This window comes from Merops nubicus, unplaced genomic scaffold, assembly GCF_000691845.1.
Source record: "Merops nubicus isolate BGI_N331 unplaced genomic scaffold, ASM69184v1 scaffold15590, whole genome shotgun sequence".
Classification (NCBI taxonomy): domain Eukaryota; kingdom Metazoa; phylum Chordata; class Aves; order Coraciiformes; family Meropidae; genus Merops; species Merops nubicus.
Genome location: NW_008583677.1, coordinates 8,765 through 21,077, shown reverse-complemented (window position 1 = coordinate 21,077; position 12,313 = coordinate 8,765). Strand labels below are relative to the sequence as shown.

General features: G+C 46.0%; 1 protein-coding gene across 1 annotated transcript in view; it reads right to left on the bottom strand.

The window, feature by feature from the left end:
• Positions 1–427: 427 nt before the first annotated feature.
• Positions 428–12,313, bottom strand: part of CENPT (centromere protein T) — a gene marked incomplete at its 5' end in the record, with an annotated part of 20,180 nt that continues 8,294 nt past the window's right edge. Inside the window, 6 exons of the mRNA XM_008941835.1 lie at positions 428–554; positions 2,247–2,351; positions 2,795–2,959; positions 4,534–4,624; positions 6,558–6,752; positions 7,456–7,629. Of these exons, the coding sequence (XP_008940083.1) occupies positions 428–554; positions 2,247–2,351; positions 2,795–2,959; positions 4,534–4,624; positions 6,558–6,752; positions 7,456–7,629 (857 nt within the window). The remainder of the gene's footprint in view (positions 555–2,246; positions 2,352–2,794; positions 2,960–4,533; positions 4,625–6,557; positions 6,753–7,455; positions 7,630–12,313) is intronic.

Sequence of the window (12,313 nt, the reverse complement as noted above, 5' to 3'; positions counted from 1 at the left end):
GGATCTGCTGCCTTTTGGAAGGCAGGAAACAACTGTTCTCCTTTGAGCAAAGAACTAGTTAGTAGGAAGTGCATCAACACAGCAAAATGTTTATTAGGAACATTTTGACCCATGCCATGTGGGAGCATCTCAGCTCAGTGGCAAAAGCACCACTTCCACCATGCAGAATACATATAATATTTTATCAGCACTGTACAAGTGTGCAAAGGTAACATAAAAAACGCAGGAGAGTCAAATCACTTGCAGGGAACAGTTGGTGAGATCCAGCAGGCTGGTCTGACAGCTACAGCACAACCTGCAGCAGCTCAAGAGGACACAGACCGTTTATTGCCCCGGTAGATACTGGTGGAAAGCCACCCCACAGAGCAGTGAATAACCTTTAGCCTGGCTCTGTGAGCAGGCCACCTTCCCACCCTCGGGGGCACGCTCATTTGTGGCAGGGGATCACTTTATTTCCACTCACAGCAACGGGAATCAGGAGCTTCCTGTACTCCAGTGGGAGGTAGTGCTCTATCAGCACGTGCAGCGGCATCTTGTCGGTCACCAGCCTTTGCCTTTGTTCAAAGAGAGGAGAGCAGAGGAGAAATGGCAGTGAAAAAGTGTTTCCACTTAAACTTCTTATCAGAGTAAAGTTCCTCAAGTTTTCATGCACCTAAGAGCTGAAATGCTGTGGCTGCTTGTGACAGAGAAGCTTCTGTCCACACATGAAAGTGGCCCCAGAGGGTAACTGCAGAGCAGCTTCCCAGAGGGACACGCTTAGCACAGCCAGAGTCCAGATCCTGAGCTCTGCCCAAGGATAAGCTTTTGAAATTCACAGTGCCATGGGGTAAATTCTACCATTTAAAGATATATCAGGGTGATGTATCTGAACCAAATAGCTTGCTACACAGCAGATTTTTTACACTCCCAGGTCAAGGGTGGGTGGTGTTTTCAGACTGCAGGCCATGGAGTTTGCTAGTACACCTTTTAGCCAACTGGCCTGAAAAAAATCAGTGTCTTCTAGTTTTGTAGAAGGGGAAAAAAGCTGCATTTGTTCATGCTCTCCTTGTGGAAGGAACAAATACTGTTATTATTCGTGAACCAGCAACAATTCCTGATCCCCTTATGAAGCACTGGAAAGGCACAGACATCTAGAAAAAGGTAACAAAAGTGCAGAATCTTCAGACCTGGCCAACTAAACCATCACTGGTTAGTCCACAGGAACGAGCAGCAGTTGAGAAAGGGGTTCTAAGAACAGTTCATCCAGGCTGCTGGCCAGAGGAACACCATTGTTAGAAGCCTGCCCTGGCACGCCAGGCTGCTTCTGCCAGGTCCCGCTCTTGAGAAAGGTCAGTTTGAACACTAAGTATCAGCTTTTGCAAAAGCAGAAAGGAGGCTGGAGCCAGGTTGGGGTCGGTCTCTTCTCACTGAACAAGTGACAGGACAAGAGGAAACAGCCTTGGAGTTGCCCCAGGGGAGGTTTAGGTTGGACAAGAGGAAAAATTCCTCCCACACATGGTAGTGTTGGGTTGATGGTTGGACTTGATGATCTTAGAGGTCTTTTCCAACCTTAATGATTCTAGGATTCTTTGATTCTCTGACGAGAGGAAATGGCCTCATGTTGCCCTAAGGCTCATTTAGGTTGGACACGAGGAAAAATACCTTCCCCAAAAGGGTTGTCAAGGCCTGTCCCAGGCTGCACAGGGCAGTGGTGGAGTCCCCATCCCTGAAGGGTTTTCAAAGCTGTGGAGATGTGGTGCTGAGGGACACAGTTTAGTGATGACCTGGCAGTGCTGGGTTAACAGACTCATTGATCTTAATGGTCTTTTCCAACCTGCAATTCTATTGTTTTGTTTGGAAGAGCGAGCGATCAAAACAGAGCAGGACATGGGAAAATGCTCACGCTGTTTCAGCTGCAAGGACTTTCAGCTAAGAGATCACTCAGGGATCAAACTGTGCAGCTCAGCCTCACACTTACCATCGCTTCCACACATCCCCCTCCTCTTGCTGCTAGTTCCTCAGATGATTCCTTGCACTCCCAACCCCTCACTACTTCCTCTTGCCCTTTCACCACCCCCATCACCGAACACAAAAATCCATGTCCACAAATGCCCTCCTGGGACAGAAGGTCATCACACAGAGTAAGTCACAAGATACCACACCCACCAAGGAACTATTGCTAGTGCACGCCCTGGCAATGACAGTCTTACTGGGCTATCAAAGCACCACCAAACACCTCTGCAGGTTCACAGTAACCCTCCCTTTACCTTCTCATGAGGACTTCCAGGTCAGCCATCTCCACTGTCTTCCTCCCTGCATGGTTGGTGTAAGCTTCCAGATCATTGCTTAGCTGCTTGAAGAATCTCTCTGAGCTGAAGGAGGATCGAGGAGGGAAATAAAATCAGGCTGTGGAGCATGTGAACTTCTGTAGGGCTAGTTACACTAGAGCTGCTTGCTGTGCAGGTCACAGCCTGCCAGGGAGCATGGTGGGAGAAGAAACATTTCCCAGTTTCTGAGAGTGCTAAGGGTATTAGGGTGCTGTTTTCTAGGGAAGTCTGTGAATGGTGCAGTTCACATCGGTTGGGACAAACTCCAGCTGCTCCTGCAAGGCAGCAGTTTTCACAGACACACACACACACACCCCGCGCCGAGTGGCCTAAAGCACCTAAAATGGTTCTGTTCTCATTTTAATCAGACCTCCCATGAGTGTCCCCAGCTGTAAGCTTGCCAGCAGCATTTCTGACAGGTTTGTTATTTCAGGAGAGAAAAGAAAGAAATGAAAGAGTGGGAAGAGGAGCAGTTTTTTGCTGCTTACCATTTTTCAACAATTTTGAACGCATCTCTGGTCACTGGCATTTTCACATAATGGCTAAATATCTTCTTTATCAAACTACTTGCTACTTCAGGCTCATGTGTTTTCCTCCGTGATGCTCCTGAGCTTTTTGGGGGTGGTTTAGCCTGCAGCAACTGCAGGGGAAACCTTTGGGGGAAGTAGAAAAAACACACATTGAATGAACAAACACAGAGCAGAGAACAGCAGGCTGAATTTGGGCAAGCCTTATGCTGAGCTCTTAATTCCTTCTCCTTCTCAATTCTTCAAAACCCTCATGATTATTGCTCCACTACATCACCTGGAGTATTCCTCAGGCTTTTAACATGACCACTGCTCAGGAAGCAAGGGTCACACTGTATTCCTTCATGTGCAAACAAACCACATGCTTTTTGGGTGACAGCTTCCTGTAACTGAGGCTCAGAACTTGCAATTACAATTGTCTGTTAGCACAGCTTGAAAGCCTGAAAATCTGTCAGTCTATTAACATCCAGGGGTACATAAGGAACATGTACTCGCACATCTAAAGAAGAATCAGTACTCACACATTCCCTAGATATATAAAAAGAGCATGTTCTGGTGCAAAATCCCAAAGCAAATCTCCATTCATTCATTCAGTTCCACTTCAGCAGAGTATTCCAGACTCCTTTTTCTATTTTATAAATATATTTCATTAGTCATGATTAGAGGAATGATCCAGCACCTCCTGTAAGCATCGTTCACCTCTGTTCACAGCAGGGCAAAGCGCAAGAATTTGGTTTTACTGTTTATTGCTTCAACAAACAAAAATCTAGAGTTGTAGTCTACAAAATTCCTGCTGTTTCCTTGGACCTACTGTTAGTGGCTCTGATGAAGCTTATGGCTTCAACAAAATTCTAGTGAAAGAGGGTGACAAACATTAATTAATTCAGGTTAATGCAGAGGACAGGTTCACTTCCCGCCTCTAAGCAAGCCTCAGTTTATACGCAGCACGTGGGAACACCCCACAGTTTTAGGCACTCCATATGTGTTGTTTCATGTGATCTGTATTTCCCCCTCTCCTACAATGGCCTCTGCATCCCACACTGGAGTCTGCAACTCCAGGGTAGCTTCCCAGTTGAAAAATTCCTGGGGAAAGGTTTTGGCCTTCAACACAAGAAAATATTACAAGAATGTTCAATGGAAAGACTTGAGGCATCAGAGCTGCTCTGGCAGAGAACTGACATTCACTTGCTGGATGATTTAGAGGTCACGGTGGTGTTGGGTTGATGGTTGGACTTGATGATCTTAGAGGTCTTTTCCAACCGTAATGATTCTAGGATTCTTTGATTCTCTGACGAGAGGAAATGGCCTCATGTTGCCCTAAGGCTCGTTTAGGTTGGACATGAGGAAAAATGCCTTCCCCAAAAGGGTTGTCCAGGCCTGTCCCAGGCTGCACAGGGCAGTGGTAGAGTCCCCATCCCTGAAGGGTTTTCAAAGCTGTGGAGATGTGGTACTGAGGGATAGTTTAGTGGTGACCTGGCAGTGCTGGACTCAGTCTTCGTGGTCTCTTCCAACCAAAATGAATCTATGATTCTACAACCACTTAGACCCAGCTGATAAAGCAGAGAACAACTGGCATAGCTGGACACAGCTTCCTCTCCCTGGCACTTAATAGCCCCAGACACACTTCTGCCAGACCACTGCTGAGGGTGGTCTACGCTTACCTGGGAGCAGCAGGATTTGCAGAACGTGGAGTTGACAACTTGGAGGCAGCAGAACTGGCAGGACACGGAGCTGACAGCTGTGGCTGGGAGGCTGCAGCATGGACAAATGAGGGGGTCTTCATGGAAACTTCTAAGGGGAAAAAAAAAAAAAAAAAGCAAGCACTTGAGGAACTGAACTCTATTTTTGGACTCCCTGAAGCGACTTTCCACATGCCTGTGCTCGGGCTGCAGCTCCAGGGCTCCCTGAACCAGTGTGATGTCGCTGCTGCCTGCTGGACTTCCATCCAGCCCACCCCTTCCCTCAGAGCAGGTCTGGTACACCAGTCCCTTGGTGGCTGTAGGGGAGGATAGCTATGTCCACTAAGGCTGCCAAGAAGCTGCAGCCTTGGTTCCAGAGAGCTCTTCAAAGCCTACAAGCTACCTCCTCACCATCCTGCTAGGTCAGCTGCAAATTCTCTTGGACAGAGGGATGAGCAGAGCCACAAAATCAGATTACAAGGGTCAGCCTGTAAGCATCTCCCATATTCAAAGACTTCCATGAATTCCCTCCAGCTAAGGCTCAGGCTGTAGTCAGTACCTCACCTCTGCTTTCCTGTGAACTACCCATAACACTTTCCTCCAAGTCTAATCTGCATCCTCTAGCTTTAATCTTGAACGTTTTCACTTCCCAACAAGTGAGAGCAGGAAAGAAAACTACCTGAACTGGAACACTGAGCAGAGTCCTGTCTAGAAGGGAAGTGGTCATGGAGGGCTTCTGCCCTGCCAGTTAGTTCCCCCTGCAAGCTGAATGCAGCCCAAGAATCCAGGGCAAGGACACCTGCCCCATTGTAGAAGACAAGCCCAACTACTAGAGGCTTCAGGTATTACTGAGAGTTAAACTCCACAACTCAAAGGGTCAGGAGTTTCTGGGAGAATGCAGGGCTGGGTGAACCACTGTGGTTCCTCACGTTAGCTTCTTCTGAATAAACATTTCTGTGTGGGAGGGACAGGGAGCAGGATGCAGGAGGAGAAATTAGTTATGCTGAGGTTTCTGAGCTAAGTTTTATGACAAGAGTACATAATTTTTCATCTTTTCTTCCTGCTTTTCTTTCTCTCCTCATCCAATGATTCCTGTAAGATGCTACTTTTACTGTTCCAGTCTATCAGCAGAGATGTCTTCATCAAGAGCTTTCCACCCCTTCGCACAGCTGTGTTAAAGATAAGCACGTTGACACACTATTGAGGATGCCCTAAGAACACCTACAGCTTTTCTTGTGGCAGAAGTAAACCAGTTCAGCTGCCACCTTTGTGCCTTCCACACTGCATAGACAGACAGGCACTGACATTCTCATTACAACTGAATTTCCCCACAATGCCTCCCCCAAATCCTAGTAATGGGATTCTTTTAAGGATGTTCTTAGTTCAGTTTTTTTTATTCCAGGATGTATTGTACTTTGAAAGAGTTTAAGATCAGTCCCAAAAGACACCAGTAAAACACACTCCAGGCATTCTTCAAAAGGGGGCTTGGTTAAAGAAAACTCAAATCTGATGTGTATGTGCTTCCAAAAGGTACAAGCAATCCTGGGGCAGCAGAGCAGACTGATGCAGGGTCTGAAGAACCACTTAGAAACAGGTATTTCCTTTAGGCTTTCTGGAAAGCCTCTTTTGGTGAGCTGGAAAGGAAATCTCTAACTACACATACAAAATATGGGGTTCTCAATTAGGTTAAGTCTGGAGTCACGTAAATGGCTGTGAAAACAGTGGTTCGATGTTAGGGCATCAAAAATTCAGCATGAAGTTAGGAGTCAGGAAGGAAGGAAGAATAAAATGGAGGATATCCCTGTATCACTGCATAAAACCACTCTACACCTGGTTTTGTCTTTGTACACTTCCATCACCTTCAGCTCAAAATGTAGGAGATGATCTAGGTCTCTCAGCCAGTAACAATCTGGCCCTAGGAGCAGCAGCCAACAGATGCCCCTGGACTATTTTATGGGTTAAACAGTAATTCCTTGATCTAGTGAGAGATAACAGACAAAAATTTCTGCCATGGCCTTCTGCCACTGCTGCAACTGTTTTCTTACCTTCAGAGTTTTCATCTTCATCCTCAGTAGGCTCTTCTTCTGGGCCATCCAGTTCTACCATTATTGCCTGGTCCTCTAGTTCATCTCCTTCTTCAACAGCTTCCTCTAATGGCTTCATTCCAGATTTTTCAGAGGAAAAAGCAAGAGAATGTCTGCTCAGACTTCCGGCTCCAACATCTTTGGCAATCTTGCGCTCTAGATTTCCAAAGCAGGAAAAATACATCACTGAAACAAGTATCATAGCCAAAATTTCAAAGTGATCACAAGAATGAAACCCAACTTTCCATTCCTGACAAAGTTGCCACCTATTCCGTACATATCTTCAAGAATTAGGGTGGCAATGCACTAAGCTAGATAAACTAAAGCACTGATGAATCCTCAGCTACACTTAGGTGTGCAGATGTCACATGAAAAACAAATAGCACTTAGTAATGTGGAGAAGCCTGTGAGATTGGAGTGAAATCTCAGAATTTCTTTAATAAGAACTTTTGCCTGAAAAGAAATGTCAGCAAAGCCTCAGTGCAGCATGTTGAACACAGAACACCCAGCAATTCAGGAACAGTAACTTGGGACATCCCCATTTGCCAACAGGCTCAGAAGGTGCCCACGTCTTAGCAATCTTTGCCCGATTCTAAAATTCCTATTAGTAAATTTTAATTAAGCTTCCCACAATTATCTATTTCTATGCTGTGTTGTCAATAGAATTTTGCTCTCTGTTTGAGCAAAACGCAGTCTTTCAGCTTAAAATGCCAAAATTAGTTTGGTATTTTCCCAGCATTCAGCCCATATTCCAGAAGGTAAAGAAAGACAGTAAGTCTCCCTCCCAGAACCGATGGCAGTAACGCAGCTTGAGAAGCCTCTGGCACTAGAAATAGTCTGCAGCATCAGAGGCTCTCACCAGCTTTGGAAGAGCCTTGGTGTTCAACACCACCTTCTGCTATTCCTTCTTCTGAAGAAGCTGCTTCTGTTTCGACTCTGGCATCCTGTGCTGTAGTTATCTGCCATTCTGCCAGTTTGCTCAGTGTTTTCTCCAAATGTTCAGCATATCCAGTGCTTGCACGATGCTCTGCAGCTGAAATAGGAAATTCTGTCATCAATTTTACCTACAAAAGCCCAAATCAAACACCAGCATAGTTGAACAACTGCTAAAATTTACTTGTGTAAGTGAACTCAGCAATAGCCAGAAGCTGTAAATAAGTGAAGCAGATGCATCTTCTTTCCAAAAATTTACAGCTGAGAAGTGCACTTTTCCTGCACTTGCTCTACAACCACCTCATCAAGGTGCAGGTCAGATCCCAGTGAAGGAACTTCACTCATCAGTAAGCAGAGCTCCCCTGGATCTGCCACCTTCACTTCTAGTCTTGCTTTTGGCAGTGGTGCGAAAGCCCAATTTCTGTTACGTCTAACAGTACATGGAGCTCGTGCTGAGAATCTCCTCTGTGTTTCCTCAGTTTTTCTGAGTAAACAATTTTGGAAGAGATCTATTACATTATAGAGTGGAGAGCACCCAGCAGTGGTTTAACGATCCTGGACAAGCCTCTAGCAGGCAGCTTGAGGGGAAATAAATGGATATGTGACTTGCATGTCTTTAAGAACCTCAGCTACTTCTGCAGTAGTGCAGATCACTCAAGTACACACAAAATCTATAGTCCACATCTCTGTTACCATATAGCTCAGAAATTATTTTGAGAAATCCTACCAGGAACTCTCATAGTATTATCACTTGCTGAAGAGTCTGGAAATCTTGGCTGAGCCCAGAACCAGAAGCTCTAAAAGTGGATTTTTCCCCAGCCTCTCCAGTGACTGGGAGCTTTCACACTCAAAACTACAAGTGTCAAGGTCTTGGGAGCTCCAAGCCCCAGAGAGGGGACAAGGAAGTCTGGCCAAAGGTGGTGCAAAAATCAGTAATACCATATCACCTCTGGGCAAAATCTTGCCTAAAGTTCAATGAAATCTTACAAGCTTTGCAGGGAGAGGACAAAAACTCAACTCTACATAAAGACCGCCTAAGGCAGATAGAACCAGGGACTCTCCCACCCTGCTGGATCCCACTGGGATACAGTCCTTTACCAGTGGAGTACCAGATGCTGCTAACACATTCCAGTCCCAGTTTTGACCAATTTCTTCACCCATTGCCTGCAGCAATACCTCCTGCAGCTTGGGATACCCTGCCCACTGTCAAAGCCAGGTGCTCCTCTCCATTTTCTGCACTGACAGATCTGGGAGCTGGTTTGTTTCCTTTTCTTTGCTGAATTACCTCCTCCACGCAGCTCAAGGCTTTTCTTTTTCACCTTCTTTTATTTCACTCCCATTGCCTTTTTTCCAGGCTGAGCAGTTCTTATCTTTAGTCATTCAATGCACAGCAACCGCTCCATATGTCTGATTATCATTAATGGCAAAACTGTTTTTCTCTGCACCTCCTCTAGTTCTGTTAAATCTATTTAGAGATGGAGAGGTTAGAACTCCAGGCAATATTCAAAAGGTGAGCGTGACAATCATCTCCATGGTGGCACAGGGACATTTTGTCATCCCTTCCTTCCATAAGAATTTTTACATACTATTTGCTTTTCTGATCACCCACCAGGCTTTGAGCTGGGGTTCACAGAATTCTAACAATTCTGAGGAGACTTTCATCAGTCTTCAAGGGACTCATCCTGTTTAAACTTCATGCTCCATGGCTGCACACAATTAAAAACATAACAGGACAAAAGAATCAAGGACAATTATAGGATATCAACCTTACACAATGGTAAATTCAGAGGCACAGAGTATCTGCTACCTTCAGGAGCTACTCTAAAAGAGCCAAAAGGTCATATTACTGTGATAAAAAGGCAATATAGCTAATTTTGCTGATACACCTGCATATGCAAGGAATTGCAGGTACTGCAAGTATTCAGATGAAAATTTTAAGAACAAAACTGCTGGTGCTGTTGACAGCTCAGTTTCTGAACTGCCATAATGTAATTTGTAGGAAACATCGGGTGTAATCAAGCCTAGGGAAAGCCAAACCCATGTGGCAATGGCCTTCTCTCATTTCCAGACACAACACGACTTAAAATGGATCCTAAACTGGAGTCTGGAAAACGAAATTCAACAAAACACTGGAATTCGTGGCCACAACCCCCTCAAAGCTTTAGGTTATTACTGGCAGCACTTGCTATCCCCAGCATCTGCGCAGAGGTTTTATTGTCTTATTCTAAGGCAAAAGGATTTCAGAGGAAACCAAAAATGTGCTTGTGAAAGCAGGTAACCTGTGGGACTTGATTTCTTCCAGGAACGAGGAGGCCCAACCCATCTGTGACAATCTTTATTACTTAAGGGAGGGCAACCTCCAAACCCTTGTATGGAAAAGATGCTGGTTAGTACTGGAGAAAGATAATGGCCGACATGGCTTAAATAAAGCATAAAAATGTATGCGAACAAAAAGAGCGACCAGCCAGATATGTTCCTTGCCAAGACGGAGCTCCTCATCTTTCCCGTGGGAAGATGGGCAGTGCTATGGACCTACCAAAAAAAATACAAACCTTTATTCCATCTGCAGTCACTGAGAACAAAGTAAACCCTGACAAGAAGGCACACGAGCACATCACAGCCTACTTTTGAGAAAGCTTGACTGGAAATGCTCAGCTGTGGCTCTGATAGGACTTGGATGAAATTATCTCCAGCCTCTACTGCACAATGAATTCTTCTTTTACTCTGCAAGTCACATGAAAAACTCCTGAGTTTAATCAGATTACAGTACTTCATTTCCCGGCGATACTGGAAGCTCTTCTTACCCTCTCTGAACATCTCTTCCTGCACCACTTGGTTCACTGTATTAGTCATCTCTTCTTCAGCACTGCTTACATCTAGGTCTTTAATTATATGGGACACAACTTCTCTCAAGGACATGCTGAAAGATCTCTTGGGCTTTGCAGTGACTGGGGATCCCCAACATCTATTTGAACTTCTAGATGGCAAAGAGGAGCTCCATCTATTAACAGCTAGAAGTTGAGAGCATTAATGTGCCCCCCAGTATCCTCTTAAACTTTCTCTTAGCTTCCCTGATAATGAAAACCCAAGCAAGCAGAGAGAGAAACATGCCAGAAAATGCACTTTGGTCACCTGAAAAGAGTTTAGTGAGCTCACACTGTATCTTGGGAACCAGGACCAAAAGCCCTTGCAACCATTTTGCAGTTCAGCTCAGGAGCAACACTGACATCACCTACCTCTGGTAAACCAGCAGAATTCTGTAACCATTACCTTCTGACGTTCACGCCTTACAGGCTCCAGCACCTTTACCATGCGCTCTCACTCCCTTTCCTCTTCCTCTCATTTGATCCAGGCCCCTGCTTCATGTCCTCCACACTTTTCTCCACATTACCTATCCATTTGTCCTAAAAGTCCCTGCCCTAGGACTCTTCAGGGCAACTTCTCCTGTTCACCTCTTCACTTGTCCTTTCAGAACAACTTTTCCCATGCAGCCTGTCACCAACAATCCTCCAGAAGCAGAGTATGGTCAAAGTCCACCAGGTATTCATTAATTTTTCAGGTTTCCAAGGCAAGAACCTTTTCCTGACTTGAGCAACACTGAAAACACCAACTGCTCTGCAAATACTGTTTCTGTGGCCCTTCTGACAAAGGATCATGAAAACCCCTAAATGAAAAAGAAACATTAGTTGTCTGTACTTGATGGAAAGCACAGGGAGTTTTGATCTGACATCTGCATGAAGCTATTTACCCCAGCAGCTGGTGTCAGTTTTGGGCACCACAGGATCAGAAAGACCTTGAGGGGCCGGAGCAGGTCCAGAGAAGGGCAACAAAGCTGTTGAGGGCTCTGGGGAACATGGCTTGTGAGGAGTGGCTGAGGGACCTGGGGGTGTTTAGTCTGGAGAAGAGGGTTGAGGGGAGACCTTATTGCTCTTGACAACTCCCTGAAAGGTGGTTGGAGTGAGGTGGGGGTTGGTCTCATCTCCCACGTAACCAGTGATAGGACAAGAGGCAATGGGCTTCAATTGTGCCAGGGAAGGTTTCAGTTGGATATGAGGAAGAATTTCTTCACTGAGATTGGTGAGACATTGGCCCAGGCTGCCCAGGGTGGTCCCATGGTGGAGTCACCATCCCTGGAAGGGTTCAAAAAACATGTGGACGTGGCGCTTGGGAACACGGTTGAGTGGTCATAGTAGTGTTGGGTTGATGGGTGGACTTGATCATCTTAGAGGTCTTTCCCAACCTTAATGATTCTATGATGGATGGATCACTCAATGGATAAAGAACTGGCTGGATGGCTGCACTCAGAGTTCAGGTCAGCAGCTCAATGTTCAAGTGGAGACCAGTGACAAGTGATGTTCCTCAGGGACTGGGAGTGGGACTGGTGGTGTTTAACATCTCTGTTGGTAGCATGGACAGCAGGATTGATGCACCCTCAGCAAGTTTGCCAACAACACCAAGTTGGGTGGTGTGGGTGACACACTGGAGGGAAGGGATCCATCCCAAGAGACCTGGACAGGCTTGAGAGCTGGGCCCCTGCCAACCTCATGAAATTCAACATTCAAATGTAAGGTCCTACAGCTGGGTCAGGGTAATCCCAAGCACAAATACAGGCTGGGGGAGTGGTTTGAGAGCAGTTCTGAGGAGGACTTGGGGGTGCTGGTCAATGGAAACCTCAACATGAACCAACAGTGTGCAACCCAGAAGCCCCCGGAAGCCTGGGCTGCACCCCCAGCAGCATGTGCAGCAGGACAGGGAGGGGACCCTGACCCTCTGCCCTGCTCTGG